Source organism: Durio zibethinus, chromosome 1, assembly GCF_047325235.1.
Source record: "Durio zibethinus cultivar Kanyao isolate XHJ-2024 chromosome 1, ASM4732523v1, whole genome shotgun sequence".
NCBI classification, from domain to species: Eukaryota; Viridiplantae; Streptophyta; class Magnoliopsida; order Malvales; family Malvaceae; genus Durio; species Durio zibethinus.
This window is the reverse complement of record NC_143162.1, coordinates 26982482-26999723: the sequence shown is the minus strand read 5'-3', so window position 1 is coordinate 26999723 and position 17242 is coordinate 26982482. Positions and strand designations below refer to the sequence as shown.

The 17242-nt window shown below is 33.6% G+C and overlaps 1 protein-coding gene across 2 annotated transcripts; it reads right to left on the bottom strand.

Moving 5' to 3' along the window:
* Positions 1-1155: 1155 nt before the first annotated feature.
* On the bottom strand, positions 1156-16139 carry LOC111312204 (Pseudouridine synthase family protein). 2 transcript variants are annotated; one of them, XM_022912264.2, is made up of 15 exons: positions 15871-16139; positions 15700-15759; positions 15081-15198; positions 13714-13786; positions 12945-12990; positions 12620-12730; positions 6325-6412; positions 5275-5371; positions 5000-5060; positions 4738-4868; positions 4163-4280; positions 3458-3581; positions 3153-3260; positions 2990-3064; positions 1156-2157 (listed from the first exon to the last, which is right to left on the bottom strand). In XM_022912264.2, the coding sequence occupies exons 1-15, from the start codon at positions 15952-15954 to the stop codon at positions 2114-2116; spliced, it is 1338 nt and encodes a 445-aa protein (XP_022767999.2). In that variant the 5' UTR covers positions 15955-16139; the 3' UTR covers positions 1156-2113. The 2 variants fall into 2 exon arrangements, with proteins under 2 accessions (XP_022767999.2, XP_022768001.2); XM_022912266.2 differs by lacking the exon at positions 15081-15198 and having other exon boundaries at positions 15871-16131.
* Between the last annotated feature and the right edge of the window lie 1103 nt (positions 16140-17242).

The following is a 17242-nucleotide window of genomic DNA, read 5'->3' as shown; positions in this document are numbered from 1 at the left end:
GGGCAAGTCTGCTGCAAGTATTGCCACTGTGGACAACTTGTAAACTCGATTTGTAGGGGTGTTCATAATTTGGTTTTAAGCAAATTAATCAATCGAATCGATTTAATTAATCAGTCATTGAATTAATTTCGATAGATTAATGAAAATAATTTTAGAAAAATTTCGATTTTTGATTAATTTAATTTGAAAACCAAATTAACCAAAATTTTAATCAAAATATAACATAATCCAAATATAAAATAAAAAATACATTAAATAAATCATTTAATTTCATAACTTGTTAAAATTTTTAACAAAATATTTTAGTATTTTGAATATTTTATTTAATTTATTTTAAATATGAAAAATTAAGAATTTAAAGTATAATTTAATTTAAATGTATTTATTATTTTAAAAAAACTAAAAAAATTAATCGATCGAATTAAAATTAATCGGTTAATTTTTAAAATTTATAAATTTGATTTAATTAACAAAAATAAAATAATATAATTCAATTAATTCAATCTAAAATTAATCGAATGAATACTTTTATCTGCTGTCATTTTCCTTGTAAGCCATCTGCAGAAGTACATCCAATTTGACTACTTACCAAACAGATACAAACTCATATAGATGCATCATGAAGGAAGTACCACTTAAGGTAGAAAACTGAATGAATCACCGGCCCAATTGCGGCAAATTAAGGTTATTGGGCTAACAAGGACCTCGATCATCCCTTATGTTCTGCGCGATTACCAAGTTCTCAGCTCACGCACGTACAGATTCCTCCCTCGGTTCCACGTCTTCCAACAATTCATCATCAGTCAATGAAGCATTGATCGTAATTTACTGTGTTGATGAAAAACTTTCCAGGGTAATTGTCATGACATATTGTTCGTTTTTATGGAAATTAAATACTTGGAAAAATTGCCACAGCACCATCATAACAAAGTGGTTTCAAATTTGGTGAAAGACTATGATAAGATAATTTTTTTTACAAATTTATTAAATTTAACAAAAATAATCCTACTTAAACCGATTCGGAAAGGGACGTACGTATTTACGCATTGAGCAAAACCCAAAAACCTCTTGCCGCTAATTAATAAAAAAAAAGTGGTTTCATCGTATCACTGGTTTTGTTGAGGAAATGCATGTTATAATTCCGTTTCACAGATCTGCATGGTAAGTGATTTGAATTGCACATGTTTCAAATATGCCTCGTAGAATGTCTTGGTATTCGCCACTTCACTTCTGTTTTCCATATTAAATCCCATATCTCAAGGTGTTGCCTTTGCATGCAATACTAGCCCTTAATGTCTGCCCTAATTCCCCTTTGTGGCTTTTTCTACTTAGTAGTTGAAGAGTGAAGTGGATCAAAGAGCATAGACAGGGATGATGCCCTCCAAAATTATCTCCTTAGTCCTTATAAAAGATCAATGACCCAAGTGGTAAACAACAGATAACTTGGAAGATTAATCACCACAAACTAAACATATTCAAGTAATTACTTTATATGTGAACCTGTGATAAAAAAAAAAAAAAGGTTAATCCGCTTTGACCTGGCAGATTAGACGGCCGATAGCTTGCGGTATTTATCTTTGGGATTTCATGCGTCTGAAGAGCCTCCTACTTGTTGAGCCTGTGCTTGGTGATTCATTTTATTTTTTAGTACAAAAGAAGTAACAACTTAAGAACAGAAGAAAAAAATTACAACTTTGAGATTCGAATCTCATACCTGTTGGCCATGACTATTTGTGCTTTAGTTTCATTTTAACTTTGCTCCCAATGTAGCCAAAAAGAAAAGTAAGTAAAAGCAATATAGTGAAAACTGTGAAAGCCATACGAGAGAACACTTTTCCTTAGATGATAATGATCAAAATTCACCATTTGTAAAATTACATATTCCCTGGCATGACTAAGAAGTACAAACAACACAAAACTATGAATTCCGTACTTGTCCATAGTACAACACAAAATTTAGAGGTGAAGGGTAATTAAGTCAACATGATTAACCAAAATGCTTTCCAGCAAACAACTCAAAACTATGAAATCCATACTTATTCCATAGTACATCACAAAATTTAGAGGTGAAGGATAATGAAGTCAGAATGATTACCCAAAATGTTTTCCAGTTTCATCTTCTTGAATTCAGTTTGGCACACCGTTCCTCGTATGATGCTGGGAGAAACAAGTTAGGTAGAAAAGAAAAAAGAAAGGTTGGAAAGTTAAGTTTAGGACATGTCAATTGGCAAAAGTTGAAGAAAAACATACAGAATGCCAGCATTCTGCAGAAAGTAAAAGAAAACTATGGTTTTACAGATATTATGTAGAAAACCTATAGACTACACTATAAATCTCTTTAAAACGCATGAGGGTTTTCAGTTGGTCATGGAAAGCTTAGGCCAAAAGGTTAAATGCATTTTATTATTAGACCAAAACGAAGAAAAAACAAAAAAGTTGTCTAGGTTAATACTCTGGAGTTTGCTGCAACACATCTATCATAAAAAACTTAGACAATTAAGCTATCAAGTTTTTATATTCTATTCCTCATTTCAAAACCAACCATTAAGCTTCTATCTATGAATGTAAGCAAAGATTAAGGGCGAATAAAAAGTACAGGAGGGCCACCCTGCATTTTCAAGCAAGAGACATGTTATTTGTACATCAAAAGTATTCATTTCTTCCAAAACAGGCATTTCCTTAATGACTATTATAGCATTCTACAAGGCTGATTGCCAAGGAAGTAACCATGATCGTCAATTTTCTGATGAAAACATTTTAGTCATAGAAAGCAAACAGATATGAGGTTTGATTGGAACTCTGTTATCTACAAGCAAACCTTTGAACATTCCTACACAACTTTTTCTCTTTGGTGGTAATAAATGCATTTAATGACTCCTATTCAAACATCCACATGAATATGAATAATGACAAGGTACTTTCATCTTCTATCAATGATATGCATTTAAAGCCTCAATTTAATGAATGCCCGAAGAGTAGCAGCACTTACGCTCAGTTGGCCGTGACAAGAGAGGAACATGGGAAGCCACCTTCTTGATTGTTCCCTCATTCAATGTACTCTGGTCTGAAAAAGTCAAAGCTCTTTCAGCAACACAGATAAACAGAAAAGTAAGACTGATAGAAATGATATGATAGAAATTTGGTTTCTGCACCATTTGCTAAAGGCAAGCAGCTCAGAACAGCCTCATGAAAAATTGCAGATTGGAGCTGGTATGCTTGACATTCATTTTCCAAGTGTATACGCAGTGCTTTCCCAGAATCTACACATAAAACCACATGATAACACAAATATTTCAAGTGTAAATGGTTGCCAACTTGGCAAAGGTGTGAGTAATATATGGATGCAAATTGCAAAACATTCTTCCTTTTTCTCTCGATCGGAACAAATTGTAGATAAAAATCAGTATCCTCCATGCAGTGTAAGCAAGGATTCAAGGTCCATTTGTGTATCATGTACCTGATGAACAAATAAATTTGACATCTTCAAATTCACATGATTGAAGGACCAATGGTTTCTCTGGAGCCATGGCATACTGAGGTTTTCTTGGTGTCTTCTCTGTGTCCAGTAATGAATCTATCACCTATACAAAAAGGGACAGGTTGATCATTCAATGCTAATGTAATTCATACCACAAATAAAGATGCATGCAAAATACTCTCGAAAGAGTTAAAAAGATTTAAGCATCTTATAATCAAGTTACCATGTTGAAGATCATTTTAAAGCTGCATCCCATGCTTACAAGAAGATCCCAGGAAATTCTTTCCATAACCATCACTTATGCCAAGAGTTCTAACTCAAGGTGGTTATGCCCATTTCTATTCGTGATTTATAACTAGTTATAAGGGTTAAGGAAAAGCAAACTCTAAGCATGAAATTCTGGATTGAAGAGTCAGTCAGAGTGCTATAAATTCATCACCATGGATGAATTATTGGTTTATGCCAGAATGCACACACTAGGCCGGCCTTTGAAATTGAGGTAAAAGGATGCCATAATTAACTTTTGAATTGGCCATCATGTCTCATACCAGTCAATGTCAGGAAAAAGGACCAGTATGAAGGAAAAATATTGAGTTCTGGTGTCTGTTGAATTCCACCTCTGACGTAGCAAGCAAATTAGCAAAAACAGAAAACAAAGAGGTAACGAGAACAACTGTCACGCACTTCAACTGATTCGAGACCCTGGCCGATCATAAATAGTACAGCAACCATGCACCGAACCTGATGCCATAGGAAGGCACTACCTTTAACTTTAATTGCACAAAGCTGATTACCTTCAAGCCTGTGAATATAACAAAAGATTATCCACTGTTTCATACATTCTAACTAGGCAGATCATATAAGTGACTTTTTGTTGATACATCAACATTATCCAACCAAAATTGGCAACTGTAGAGGATTAAATGTGGTATAAGCACTAAAGACAGGTTACGGAATTCATGTCAGCCATAAATTAGAAATAATAGAAGCACAAGTTCAACAACTAATTTGATGACATTTAAGAAAAATAAATAATAACAAGGACAGTATACCAAAAACTATGATATTCATGAATATGTTAAAACCGATTAATTTTGAAGTACCAAAAGAATGAATCAAGCAAAACAAAAATCTGGAGGAGAAAATCTGGCTTCTCTCTCTCTCTCTCTCTCTCTCTCTCTCTCTCTCTCTCTTTATATATATATATATATATATATATATATTCTCACTTGCATCAACCAGAACAGACAGATTCTTACCTAATATTAGAAGAAGAAATTTCAAACAATGTAACACACCGCCTGTAGTTGTGTACATTTGCTGCATCCATCTTACAAAAGTTTCTGAAGTCATGCTCTCCTATAAATTTCTTTCCTGCATTCTCCATAGCCTGGTAATAAATAAAAAAATATTACAATATTGTGAATCTCATTATCTCATATTTCTGATGAGACCTCATAAAGTAGGGTCAGCATATGGTCAGAATTCAGAACTCAGAATCCATGTAAAAAGATTGCTTACTGGGAGATTCAAATTTCCTCTCCAAAAGACGTATCTATATTCTCTAGCCAAGCAGCTAAACCTGCAGTACAGACAATAAGCAAAAGTATTAACCCATAAGATAAATAATATAATGAGTTTGAAAAGAAAATTTTCATAATAACACTTAGCCAATAACTCTGACTACCATAAACCCATTAAGGATGAACTAGGATTATTATCCTCTGTAAACTAAATCCACACAACCATCCTCAAAATGTAAAAAGGAAATCAACTTTTTAAAATTTTAGAAAGACCTTGCATTGAAATCAATTGAAACAGGACTCCATCCTAAAATTCGAATATCGTTTGGAAGGACTCGGTTCAGTACTCTCACATAATCAATTTCTCCTTCTGACAAAGATTCAAAAAAATAATAACAGTGTGAGTTAAGATCAAAGATATATATTTTTTCATTTTAACTTCACCGTCAGTTTATTCACATAATTTTGTAAATAGGAAAAAGCTAATAAATAGCTAAAACCATTTTAAAATGCATTGAATTTTACTTCATATCTATTTGAATTTTCTTGCAGAGACCAAGCTCAAATGCATCAAACTTTGAAGTTTGAAAGTTTTCCACTAAGACCGGGCAAAGATCTTATAATTCGTCTTCTAACGTGGTATCCGGATTAGGCAATAATTCACCAATACAGAATACTGATGTGATGCTCATGGCAAACAGAAATTAATGAATTATTTATTTACTTAGTTCTAATCTTGATCTGATTTATTTTCCTGAAACTTGTGACTTTTGTACTAGTTTGTCCCTATTATGCGTGGGCATTGTGCCCTACTTTGCACTTTCATACATGAGTAATCACTGGAATTGCTCAGGAGTTTAACTTGATAGCACAAGTGAGAACATTAAAGACATGCAAGGTATTGGAACAATTATGATACTAGAGTTTTATTACTCCACAATTTAGCCCACTCATTGGCCTAAAATATTTACATACAAGGATCCTATTCCATCTCATCACTACTTTGACCCACAGTTTTCATTCTAGTTTCTCCAATTGCATAATCAGTTCTCTCAATGCTGACAACCAAGACTGGTTAACATGTATAAAATCCAAGCTCTTTAAATAGTTTGATTTACCCTCAAACCAAAACGGTACATCCTAAAATTCTATTTTTTGCTAGCCTTTATTAGTTAAAAATTAAGTCCTTTCATGTTCAATTGCAGTAGAACCTAGAAAGTGATAGAATTCAAGAAAAAGCCATGAATTGCCAACATCAGATGATATCTAAAGATAAAGCTTTTAATCTAAGTTAGAGACTCCAGGATAGAATAACCGGCTGACCAGTTCGTGTATCTGGAATTAATTCTCCAGAAATTTTGTTGTTTGCATCAGTTTCTTTGAGGTTTGACCTTAAAAACAATGCAATCACCTGCATCAAACATTTTCCACGTTCTTAACATTCAAATATGGGGGTAAACCATTGTTCAAAAACAGGATGCAAGAATAAACATTAAACATGGAAATAACGAGCAACATCATGAATAATTCTAATTTTTCTCCAATTAGTGGCAGAATAGGGGCACATATATAATTCAAAGTAAGTTAGGTCCATCATGTTAAAATTGAATGGAGAACAAGATATGCACCAAGCTAAAAAGCTGAAGAGAAAAAAGGTTCGAAAATGGAAAGTACATAAAGCAAAGAATAAACAGCCTCATGAATAATTCTTCAAATCTTGGTTGTTGATGAACTCTTGCACCGGTGGTAGTCTGGTATTGGCAACAAAATGGGATTGGGTTAATTTAAGTTGGAGTTATTTATTGGGATAAAATTAATTAAAGGCGCAAATAGTGGAATTACTAAAGGCCCAATGCCTACTGGAATAAAGGATAGCTGGCCATACCTCTGAATTCTATTTGGAATAGGATTTGGCTAAACCCTTCCTCTATTTAAAGAAGACTAGTGACGCCTTCTCTTCATGCTATTCAATAGAATAATCAATCTCATGCATTGAGAACAAATTGAGAGAAAACAAAAGCGGGCAAGCACATATCCTACTAATGTAGGATTCATCCAGCTTCTTCCCATACTTTTATGAAGTTTATTTCCTCCTTGTTCATGTGGACTAAAGTTAGAGGCTGAACACTTATTCAGTTGTTGGTTTGCAACAACCAAGCTTGGTGTTTCTTGGTGATTATCGCACACAACTACCCAAGGTATCGAAATTCTGCTCTTGCTTATTTTGTTGCATGATTGTATAAGTTATTATCAACAAGATCCCATGGTTTGAGAATTAGAAAAATTTTAATTTCCACTGCGTTTACATGGTTCTTGCATGACCAATTCCCAACATTTTTATCATTATATGTCCTAGCATTGAGGGAAGACCACCGTGTAAAAACAAACACTAATTATCTTTAACAAAAATCAATTTCAGTTCATTCTGGTAAAGAACCAATAGCACATGTATGGTATTTGAGCAAAATAAAATAGGGCAATTACCCAATACCTTCGGGCTACATGTACACACAGAGTGAAACAGAAAAAAAAAATCCATAGAATCAATATTGAAAAACAAAATGTGGATATGTGTCAATATCCAATTCAGAAGACAAGGTTTGGTCAAGGCAAGCTAGAAAAGTTATAAATATCAAATAACAAAACTACATATAGGTAAATTTCTTTTCTAGCGTGTCAGCACATATTTCTGTTAAGGTAGGCCTTGCACATTGGCCTTTTGCATCTTACAAAAAATACTCACAACTACTTTGTCTTTTTTTTTTTTTTTTTGGTCGGTTCTCACAACTACTTGATATTTAGACATTCTAAAGCAAAGTACAAAAATTGCCAGTAAGTCTAACAATTATTCAAGCAAACCTCATTGTCAAAACTTTTACTACTGAAAGTAAATAATTTAACAGGATTCATGTTTCATATGAAATTTAAAAGCTTTGGATCATCGTTTTGGGTCTTGTAGGTGTGGGAAAACACTTATTTACAGCTGGTTGTAATCTTGTAATCTGTATATTTATATTTGTATCTCTAGAATTAAGTATTTGTATCCCTAGAATTAAGGAAGATTTAGTTTCCTAGTTTAACCCCTAGTTAGTTGTATATAAACCTAAGATTCTTGTATAATTCATATAAGCAGTTTTTCAATATACATTCAGTTTCCACATGGTATCAGAGCTTTAGGCTCTTCTTGGGAAGCAAAATTTTCAGCCTTCATTGCTGACTTTTTTAGGCCTTCATTGCCGAATCCTGTTTAGGCCTTCATTGCCGAACCCTTTCAAAGAAAGATATCACTACCACTCAATTTGAGAAAATGTTAACTGGGAAAATCACTAGAGTACTACAGATGTCTCAGAAACAAGGAGAGTTCAACAGGGAAGAGATTGAAAAGCTGAAAAACTTATTGAAAATCCTTGAAAAGCCTACTATGGTATGTTCTTTGGGTAAAGTTTCTAGTTCAGGTAAAGCTTCTGGTTCTCATGGATTAAATGTCTCGGCTAAGCCTATTACGAGTTCTTGGGTCATTGACTCAGGAGCCACAGATCACATGACACATTCTTCACAAAAGTTTAGTACATATAACCTGTGTCCTAGTAATAAGAAAATTGTTGTTGCTGATGGTTCACTTACCACAGTGGCAGGATTAGGAGATGTTCAAGTTAATCCCTCGTTTGTTCTAAAAAATGTTCTTCATGTTCCTGGATTATCTATTAATCTGATATCTATACAAAAACTTACCAGAGATATGAATTGCAAAGTAACTTTTTATCCCTCTTATTGTGAATTTCAGGACCAGAGTTCGGGGAAGATGATTGGACTTGCTAAGGAGAAGGATGGACTATACTATCTTGAGACATCAAATAGCACAAGTAGTATCAAAAATAGTTTACCTTTGTCATTTCTTTCTGAAAAATCTTCCAATAAAGACAAAATTTGGCTTTATCATTTTCGTCTTGGACATCCTTCTTTTGGAACCTTGAGAAACATGTTTCCTTCTTTGTTCAAAGGATTAAATGTTGAAGATTTTCATTGTGATATTTGTGAATTTGCAAAACATAGACGTGTGTCTTTTCCAATCAGTAACAAAAGAAGTTCTACTCCTTTTTACTTGATTCATAGTGACATTTGGGGTCCCTCTACAATTTCTAATATTTCTGGTGCGAGATGGTTTGTTTCATTCATAGATGATTGTACTAGGGTCTCTTGGGTTTTTTTACTTAAATCCAAATCAGATGTGAATAGTGTGTTTTTAAGCTTCCAAAACATGATCCAAAATCAATTTGGAGTGAGAATCAAGAGATTTAGGTCTGATAATGCAAGAGACTACTTCAACCGTAGTCTATCCACCTATTTTCAAAAAGAGGGGATTATCCATGAGTCATCTTGTGTTAATACTCCACAGCAGAATGGAGTGGCAGAGAGGAAAAACAGTCATTTACTAGCCACAACCCGAGCCTTTCTTTTTCAAGCAAATGTACCTAAATCTTATTGGGGGGAAGCTGTTCTCACTGCCACATACATTATAAATAGGTTACCTTCAAGAGTTTTGGGATTTAAAACTCCTATGGAACTACTCTCACAATTTTATCCCAACCTCAATACCACAAACAATCTCACACCTAGGATATTTGGTTGTACATCATTTGTTCATGTTCACAGTCATAACAGGGGAAAGTTGGATCCAAGAGCGATTAAGTGTATTTTTGTGGGGTATTCTTCAACTCAAAAAGGATATAAGTGCTATCATCCTCCTACCAAAAAATTCTATGTGTCTGCAGATGTCACTTTTGAAGAAAATAAACCATTTTTTACTCAACCTTATCTTCAGGGGGAGACTTCATTCATGGAAGATAAGGATAAAGACTTCTTTTTGCTTGATTTGCCCCCTTCTTCAACATTTATACCAATTAATTCTTCTGAGTCGAAACCTGTTTCTGCTGAGCCCAAGTCAAACACTGAATTTGAGTCTGAACCCATTCCAAATACAGAAGATGTGACAAAGGATAATATTGTTCTTGATTCTATGAAGGAATTACAGGTGTACTCAAGAAGGAAAGTTCCAGATCCTGAACCAGTGCCAGTCCAAGAACCTGATCCTAACTCTGGAAATGAGGTAACTACAGTTTTTGACTCTGTTTCTCAAAATGAGCATGAATCTCCTAAAACTATAACTAGTGATTATGATTTGTCTATTGCCATTAGGAAAGGAACCAGAGAATGTACCAAGCATCCACTATACCCAATATCTAATTTTGTGTCATTTGAAAAATTCTCACCATCCCACAAAAATTTTCTTGTGAGCCTAAATACTATTTCTGTTCCAACTACATTATCCGAGGCATTATCCAATGAGAAATGGAGGCAAGCCATGAAAATAGAAATGGAGGCCTTAGAGAAAAATCAGACATGGGAACTGGTAGAGTTGCCTAAAGGAAAAAATTCAGTGGGGTGTAAATGGGTTTTCACCGTAAAATACAAGGCAGATGGTACTGTTGAAAGGTATAAAGCCAGGTTAGTGGCTAAGGGCTACACTCAAACCTATGGAGTGGATTACCAGGAAACCTTTGCTCCAGTTGCCAAGATGAATACAGTTAGGATTTTGTTATCATTGGCTGCAAATTACAATTGGCAGCTTCAACAATTTGATGTAAAGAATGCTTTTCTACATGGTGATTTGGAAGAAGAAATATATATGAAGGTTCCACCGGGATTTGGAGGTCAGCTAGAAGTAAACAAAGTATGCAGGCTAAAAAAGGCTTTATATGGCCTTAAACAGTCTCCTAGAGCTTGGTTCGGGAGATTTGCCAAAGTGATGCTAGCAATGGGATATAAACAGAGTCAAGGAGATCACACATTGTTTATCAAGCACTCTGATTCAGGGAGAGTCACAGTTTTATTAGTGTATGTTGATGATATAATTGTAACTAGAGATGATGAAAAAGAGAGAGAATCTCTAAAACAGTGTTTGGCTAGAGAATTTGAGATAAAAGAGCTAGGGAGATTGAAGTACTTCCTAGGAATTGAAGTAGCTCACTCACGGCATGGTATTTTTATCTCACAACAGAAATATGTGATGGATCTTTTGAAGGAAACTGGGAAGCTTGCATGTAAACCTGCAAATACCCCTATGGATCCTAATCATAAAATTGGAGAAGCTAATGAAGATGCTGCTGTAAATAGAGAGATGTACCAAAGATTAGTTGGAAGACTCATTTATCTCTCACATACTAGACCTGATATAGCATATGCTGTGAGTGTGATAAGTCAATTTATGCATAGTCCTAAAGAAGTGCACCTACAGGCTGTCTACCGTATATTGCACTATTTGAAGGCCAATCCTGGGAGAGGTATTTTATTCAAAAGAAATTCAGGGTTAGTTCTAGAAGCATATACAGATGCTGATTATGCAGGTTCAGTAACTGATAGAAGATCCACCTCAGGCTACTGTACTTTCTTAGGTGGTAATCTTGTGACTTGGAAGAGTAAAAAACAAAATGTGGTGGCAAGATCAAGTGCTGAAGCAGAGTTCAGAGCAATGGCTCAAGGGATTTGTGAACTACTATGGTTAAAGATTATCTTAGAAGACTTGAAGATCAAGTGGGATGGACCAATGAGACTCTACTGTGATAACAAGTCTGCAATAAGCATTGCACACAATCCTGTAGAACATGACAGAACAAAACACATTGAAGTAGACCGGCATTTCATAAAGGAGAAACTAGACAGTGGGTTGATTTGTACACCCTATGTATCAACCAAGGGTCAACTTGCAGATGTGTTGACTAAAGGTCTCAGCAGTGCAACATTTCAAGGAATTATTTCCAAGCTGGGAATGGAAAACACCTATTCACCAGCTTGAGGGGGAGTGTGGGAAAACACTTATTTACAGCTGGTTGTAATCTTGTAATCTGTATATTTATATTTGTATCTCTAGAATTAAGTATTTGTATCCCTAGAATTAAGGAAGATTTAGTTTCCTAGTTTAACCCCTAGTTAGTTGTATATAAACCTAAGATTCTTGTATAATTCATATAAGCAGTTTTTCAATATACATTCAGTTTCCACAGTAGGGTATGCCAAACAAATCACAATGGTAACTTCAAGCATCTTAATATATTTGTGTAAATAATTCATGTTAAAAGGTGGAAAAAAGAGAGCAGAATTTCGAACATGTAATATCATAATAAAGGCTCTCATAAAGACAATACACTAAAGTCACTACAATTTTCAAAGTGGTTCTGAATTTTATTAAGTTAGAAATTTGGTCTTCTTTTAGAAATGAATTCTATATTTCAGAAAGCTCAAAAAAGCATTAAAAAAAAGAAGTCTATTTCAATTCTATGAGACTCAATAGGGACTAATGCAAATGAAAGAGATTCAACAACAGTATATTACATAAAACATCCACTCAATCTCAACACCAAAGACATCTTAAACCACCAAATATGAGATGTTGTTAATTTATGGATTTTATATAAACACAACTTCACATATGGAATAAGAGCTACATTCTTTGCCAAACATCAAAACCATCAGCAACAGCTACCTTGCAGATTTCTCCAATTTGTGAAAGGACACTCTTAAGGGATTATATTAAAGGAGGTTCTTCTAGTGATCAACTTACCTGACCAACAGAAGAGACTCCCTTATCGGTTCTGCCACATCTTGAGTACCGTGATTCCTTCTTGTCACCAATTAAAAGCCTTGTTTTCTCAAGAGCTTTGAAAATTTCAGACTGCATGGACACTAGAATTATACAAATGTATTCAAGAATGAAACTAATTGAATCATTCAACAAAAATAATTGTACAAGTTCATATCTGATACTAGTTCAAGTATATACTTAGTTAATTCTCTTTTCTCAAATATAAATTGTTTAAACATTCAAACAAGTCTTGCACTTGTCATACCTCAGCAGTTTAGTTCCAAGAGAAATTTAAGCACCATACCTCAATAGTAGGATCCATTTGTGCTTCTGAAGCAAAACCATAAAACCTGTCATGTAGCACATGAAATTATAAGCTTTAGTTGCCTTCCACTTTCATTAGAATTTATAAATTTTAATTCTTTCTTAAAAAACAAATATTAAGGCTTCCACAATCAAATAATAAAATGGGAAATGAGGTACATAAACACATAGTGGTAGCCAAGGACCAGAGTTTTAATGCAAAGAGAAGAGAGACCCTACTGAAGCAAAGAATAAGTCTCGCTTAACCTACCAAGACTATGCATTAGAAGGACTTAACCCTGTGATCATCTTAAATTAACTATGGGTTGGTATTAAGTAAGCATCTTACAAGGTAAACTATGTAGCAAAACCCTATGCCATGTTAATACTAGAAGAAACTCAGTCCAAGATTCAACATCTCAATCTTTTCAAATGCCAGCAAGTCATTAACTGGAGTAGCAGCATTTACTAAAGAAAATACATACTAAAGGGCATCCCACCCTCGTGGAGATGTTGTTGCTTTTCCAGAAGGAACAATACCCTAACCAGAAAGAATGGCAGAAAATCATTGATGTGGTCGACCCTGACTTGCTGGAATGAAGGCTGAACCAATTTACATGAAATTGAACTGTGCCATTGTTAAAACCAGTTCTTCTACCATGATTATCCAGTTGCTATTTTCTATTCTCCTCTCCTTCCACTAGCCAAAGGAATTATGCTATTGATGCCAAGACATAGGTATGACAAGGGATTATGATTGCATTGCATACCTCTGACCAAAATACATGACTTTTAGGGCAACATATCTCTTAGAATGGTGAGTCATGATTTCCAAATTATAACCTGTTTAGAAAGATAGATGATGAAATTTAATACATAGGAATATGTCTGATGAAATATAATACTACTTGAGAGAATGTATAAGCCTAAGCAAAATAAAATTGCATGACCAAGGAAACTGTTTCACTAAGATAACATCATAATACACTTCAAATTTACAATGGCCATTATTACTGCCTTCTCCACTCTTTTTCTGTGAATTCATAATGCAATCAAGCAGAAGGTTAGTAATTATTGCTCTATGCCAGACTAGCTATGCAGCAGTTTCATGAAACACTATATGCTAATGCAACAAATCTCCAATTTCATATCTCAGGAACCAAATGGCGATCATTAGCAAGCAAAAATGAATGAACTATGGTAAATATTTTTGCAATAATCGCACATGGATCTCTGAATATAAGATCCCAGATATGTAAATTTTGCTTTGTTTCATCTAGTGCATATGAAACAGTATATTATTAGAAACAGTATATGAAACTTGAAACAGGAAGGATACAACAACCATAGAAATCAAAAGCATACAATAGAAGGAGAAACCAACAAGATTAATTCAAATCCGATAATTTGTAGTAAAAGAAGCATCAGAAAAATCATGAAAAATGACTACCAGATGTTGCTGCCACAAAAAGGAGATTGTGCCTTGTTATTTATCTGCAGGCTACATGGTACAAGGGGGATTTGGTTTATTCAACTTAGTAAACCCCTGTTCATTTTATTTCATATCTTTTAATAACAATGCACCAACTGATTGGTGGGCATTTAGGTATAGACTTCATCCTTTTCTGCTATATCATATTTCATTTATCAGCACACTAAGGGAGTAAATGCATTAGGGAACTAGAGAAAGGGCTGAAGGTGCCGACTAACTTCACTAATAAACTAGTTAGGTGGTTTTACCAAGAATCTAACAAAGAATCTCACATTCAACATGTATGCATGATGGAGGACATATATTGGACCACAGAGAAACTTTATTATTAAAAACCCACACAACAAACTTTTTATTCTTGAGATTTTATTCAAACTTGGCATTTTATTTTATTTTTTGCTTATTTGAGGCTACCAAGATTTTAACCTTAGTCACTAGAATTAAGAGTCAAGCATTCTACCAACATACCACATGGTGGTTGGCAACTTGGCAAATGTTTCTGCCACATAAAGTAGAAACTTTGAACACAAAGACACTGTATGTTTACTCAAATCACAATACGCAATCCATAAAGATTTTTCACTGTTGTCGACAAACTCAAATGATATTTAAAATTAGTCAATAGACAAAGACTAGGAAAGAAACCTGGAATTCTTTCTATTGCTTTCTTTTTTCTGGTCTTATCACCTCCAGTGTTTTTTCTCTGGCTTGGCAAACCCGGATTGAAAGTTTCTACATCATAAGTGTTAAGCATCTCCTCTCTCTGCGTCATACCAATACTTTAGTCTCATAGGTAACTAATTATGACTATTATCCCAAAAACCTGTTCCCCCTTTTTAGATCAACTGAAAAATATGAAATGCACACAACAAGGAACATGGAAATCCAAAACCAAATAAGACCTACAACTCATGCCACACTCCCCAAGGCCTATAAAGTTTTTACAAGCACACCAAAGGCTACTTAATTGTAAATTAAGGTTCTGTCCTAGGTCTTACCGTTACTTCTATTAGTTGTTTTTCATTTCCAGAAGCAAAAAAAAAAAAAGAACATGTCTTTGGTTAAAGAGCAAGCAATTTTTTTTAAAAAAATTGAAGATTCAACTTTCAAGGACAGCAAAAGGCATGATTTTACCTCTTAATGCAACAACTATGTTGTGAAGTACCATTTCAAACTAATTCTTCAACGCACGTAATAGCAAAAAAAGCAAAAATAATAATAATAATAATAATAAAAAGAAAGAAATTCAGAGCCAGTAACAAACCATATGGCAACAACATTTGGAGAGTTGAGAAGATAGCTTTGCATTCTCAGTTTCTAATTCCTGATTAAATAAATTACAAAAAAAAAAAAAGAAAGAAAAAGAAAAAAATAATGATAAAAAAAGAGTTGAAAAGCAAAGGGAATTAAGAAATATAGGCAAAGCAAGAAGTACCTTGACTCTATTTCGGAGAGACTGTAATTGGGATTTCAAAACATCAACCACATCTTTACCGAAATCACTTACTTCGTTCGACATGTTCGATTATCGTTCTATCTAACGGCAATTAGCCCACTAAGACTACCGCCGGCGATTCGTTAGTTAAACAGCAAAATTTGACGAAATGGGGATTTTGTTCCAAGCAAGTCACAGCCGCTCTTAGACACTACGACCTTGCGTCGTTGAGGTTTTTTTTTTTTTAAATAAAACTAGTATTCATTCCCTGGGCTAAGTAAATCGATTTATTTATTAAGTAATTGATGCTAAAATATTAGATTTATTTATTAAGTAATTGATACTAAAATAGTAGAATGTGTGTATTATATGAATGGAGTTACCGTTTGTATTTATTTGAAATAATTTTGCTTATTATTAATTTTTTATTAAACATTTTTATAATTATTTTAATACAAAAGTAATAAAAATATTAATTTACATACAAAATATTACAAATACATTAAGATTTTAAAAAATAATATTTAATGTCTCGCAATTAAATTTTTATTATCATCTCTTTTTTTTTTTTGCAAATATCACAATTAACTCCTCAATAATTCCTTAATAATTCTATTTTAAAAAATTAATTTAATAATCACTTATTTATTTTAAATAATTATTTTTATGATTTTATGCATAACAATAAAATATATAAAAAAAAAAATTAAATACCTCAATAAACCTTGGACCAAATTAAAAAACAACATGCTTTCCGAATATTATTGCTTTTGGCTATAAAAAAAATACCAAAAAATAACATAAGAAAATCAAACTTTTACCTTTCACTTTCATGTTTTTTATTATTATTTCTTTTTTTATTCTATCTTTCCATTTTTTTCTCCTTTCCCTCTTAATAAAACCAAAAAACAACCTTCACTTTTCAGAATTCAACAATCGACAGTAATCATTGTTGCCATGGCCGTCACTCATCGACATGCTTTTAAACTCAAATTTCACCACTAACTCCTTTCAACCTCTTCTTTAGGTTTTCCTAAAACATTTTAGATTCTCTTTTATCTACAAAATTAATCTTGATTTTAACCCTAAAAATACCTCTCGTTCGTCGCTTTCAAAAGGTTACATCCGTCAATATATTATTATCCTCGCCCTTGCCTTCTCCCTCACCAAATTTGAATGCCTAAAACTGCCTAGAACAACTAAACTGAACGCTCTCTCCATTTTTTTTTTTTGTTGTTTCTTTTTTCGCTTGCTTTTCTGTGGCTGCTCTTCGTTCTTGGTTTTGGTTTTTTTTTGTTCATGCCAAAATTTTTTTTCTTTCAATTTATGCTTGTATGCTTTTCTGTATTGATGCTTGGTTCTTTTTGTAGGC

Excerpts from the sequence above, each read along its gene's own strand:
- LOC111312204 (XM_022912264.2), bottom strand. The coding sequence starts at position 15,954 with ATGTCGAACGAAGTAAGTGATTTCGGTAAAGATGTGGTTGATGTTTTG. Across the intron at positions 15,199-15,699 it reads CCAAATGTTGTTGCCATATG|AGAGAGGAGATGCTTAACAC; the intron begins GTTTGTTACTGG and ends GGTATGACGCAG. Across the intron at positions 12,991-13,713 it reads GTCATGTATTTTGGTCAGAG|GTTTTATGGTTTTGCTTCAG; the intron begins GTATGCAATGCA and ends GCTACATGACAG.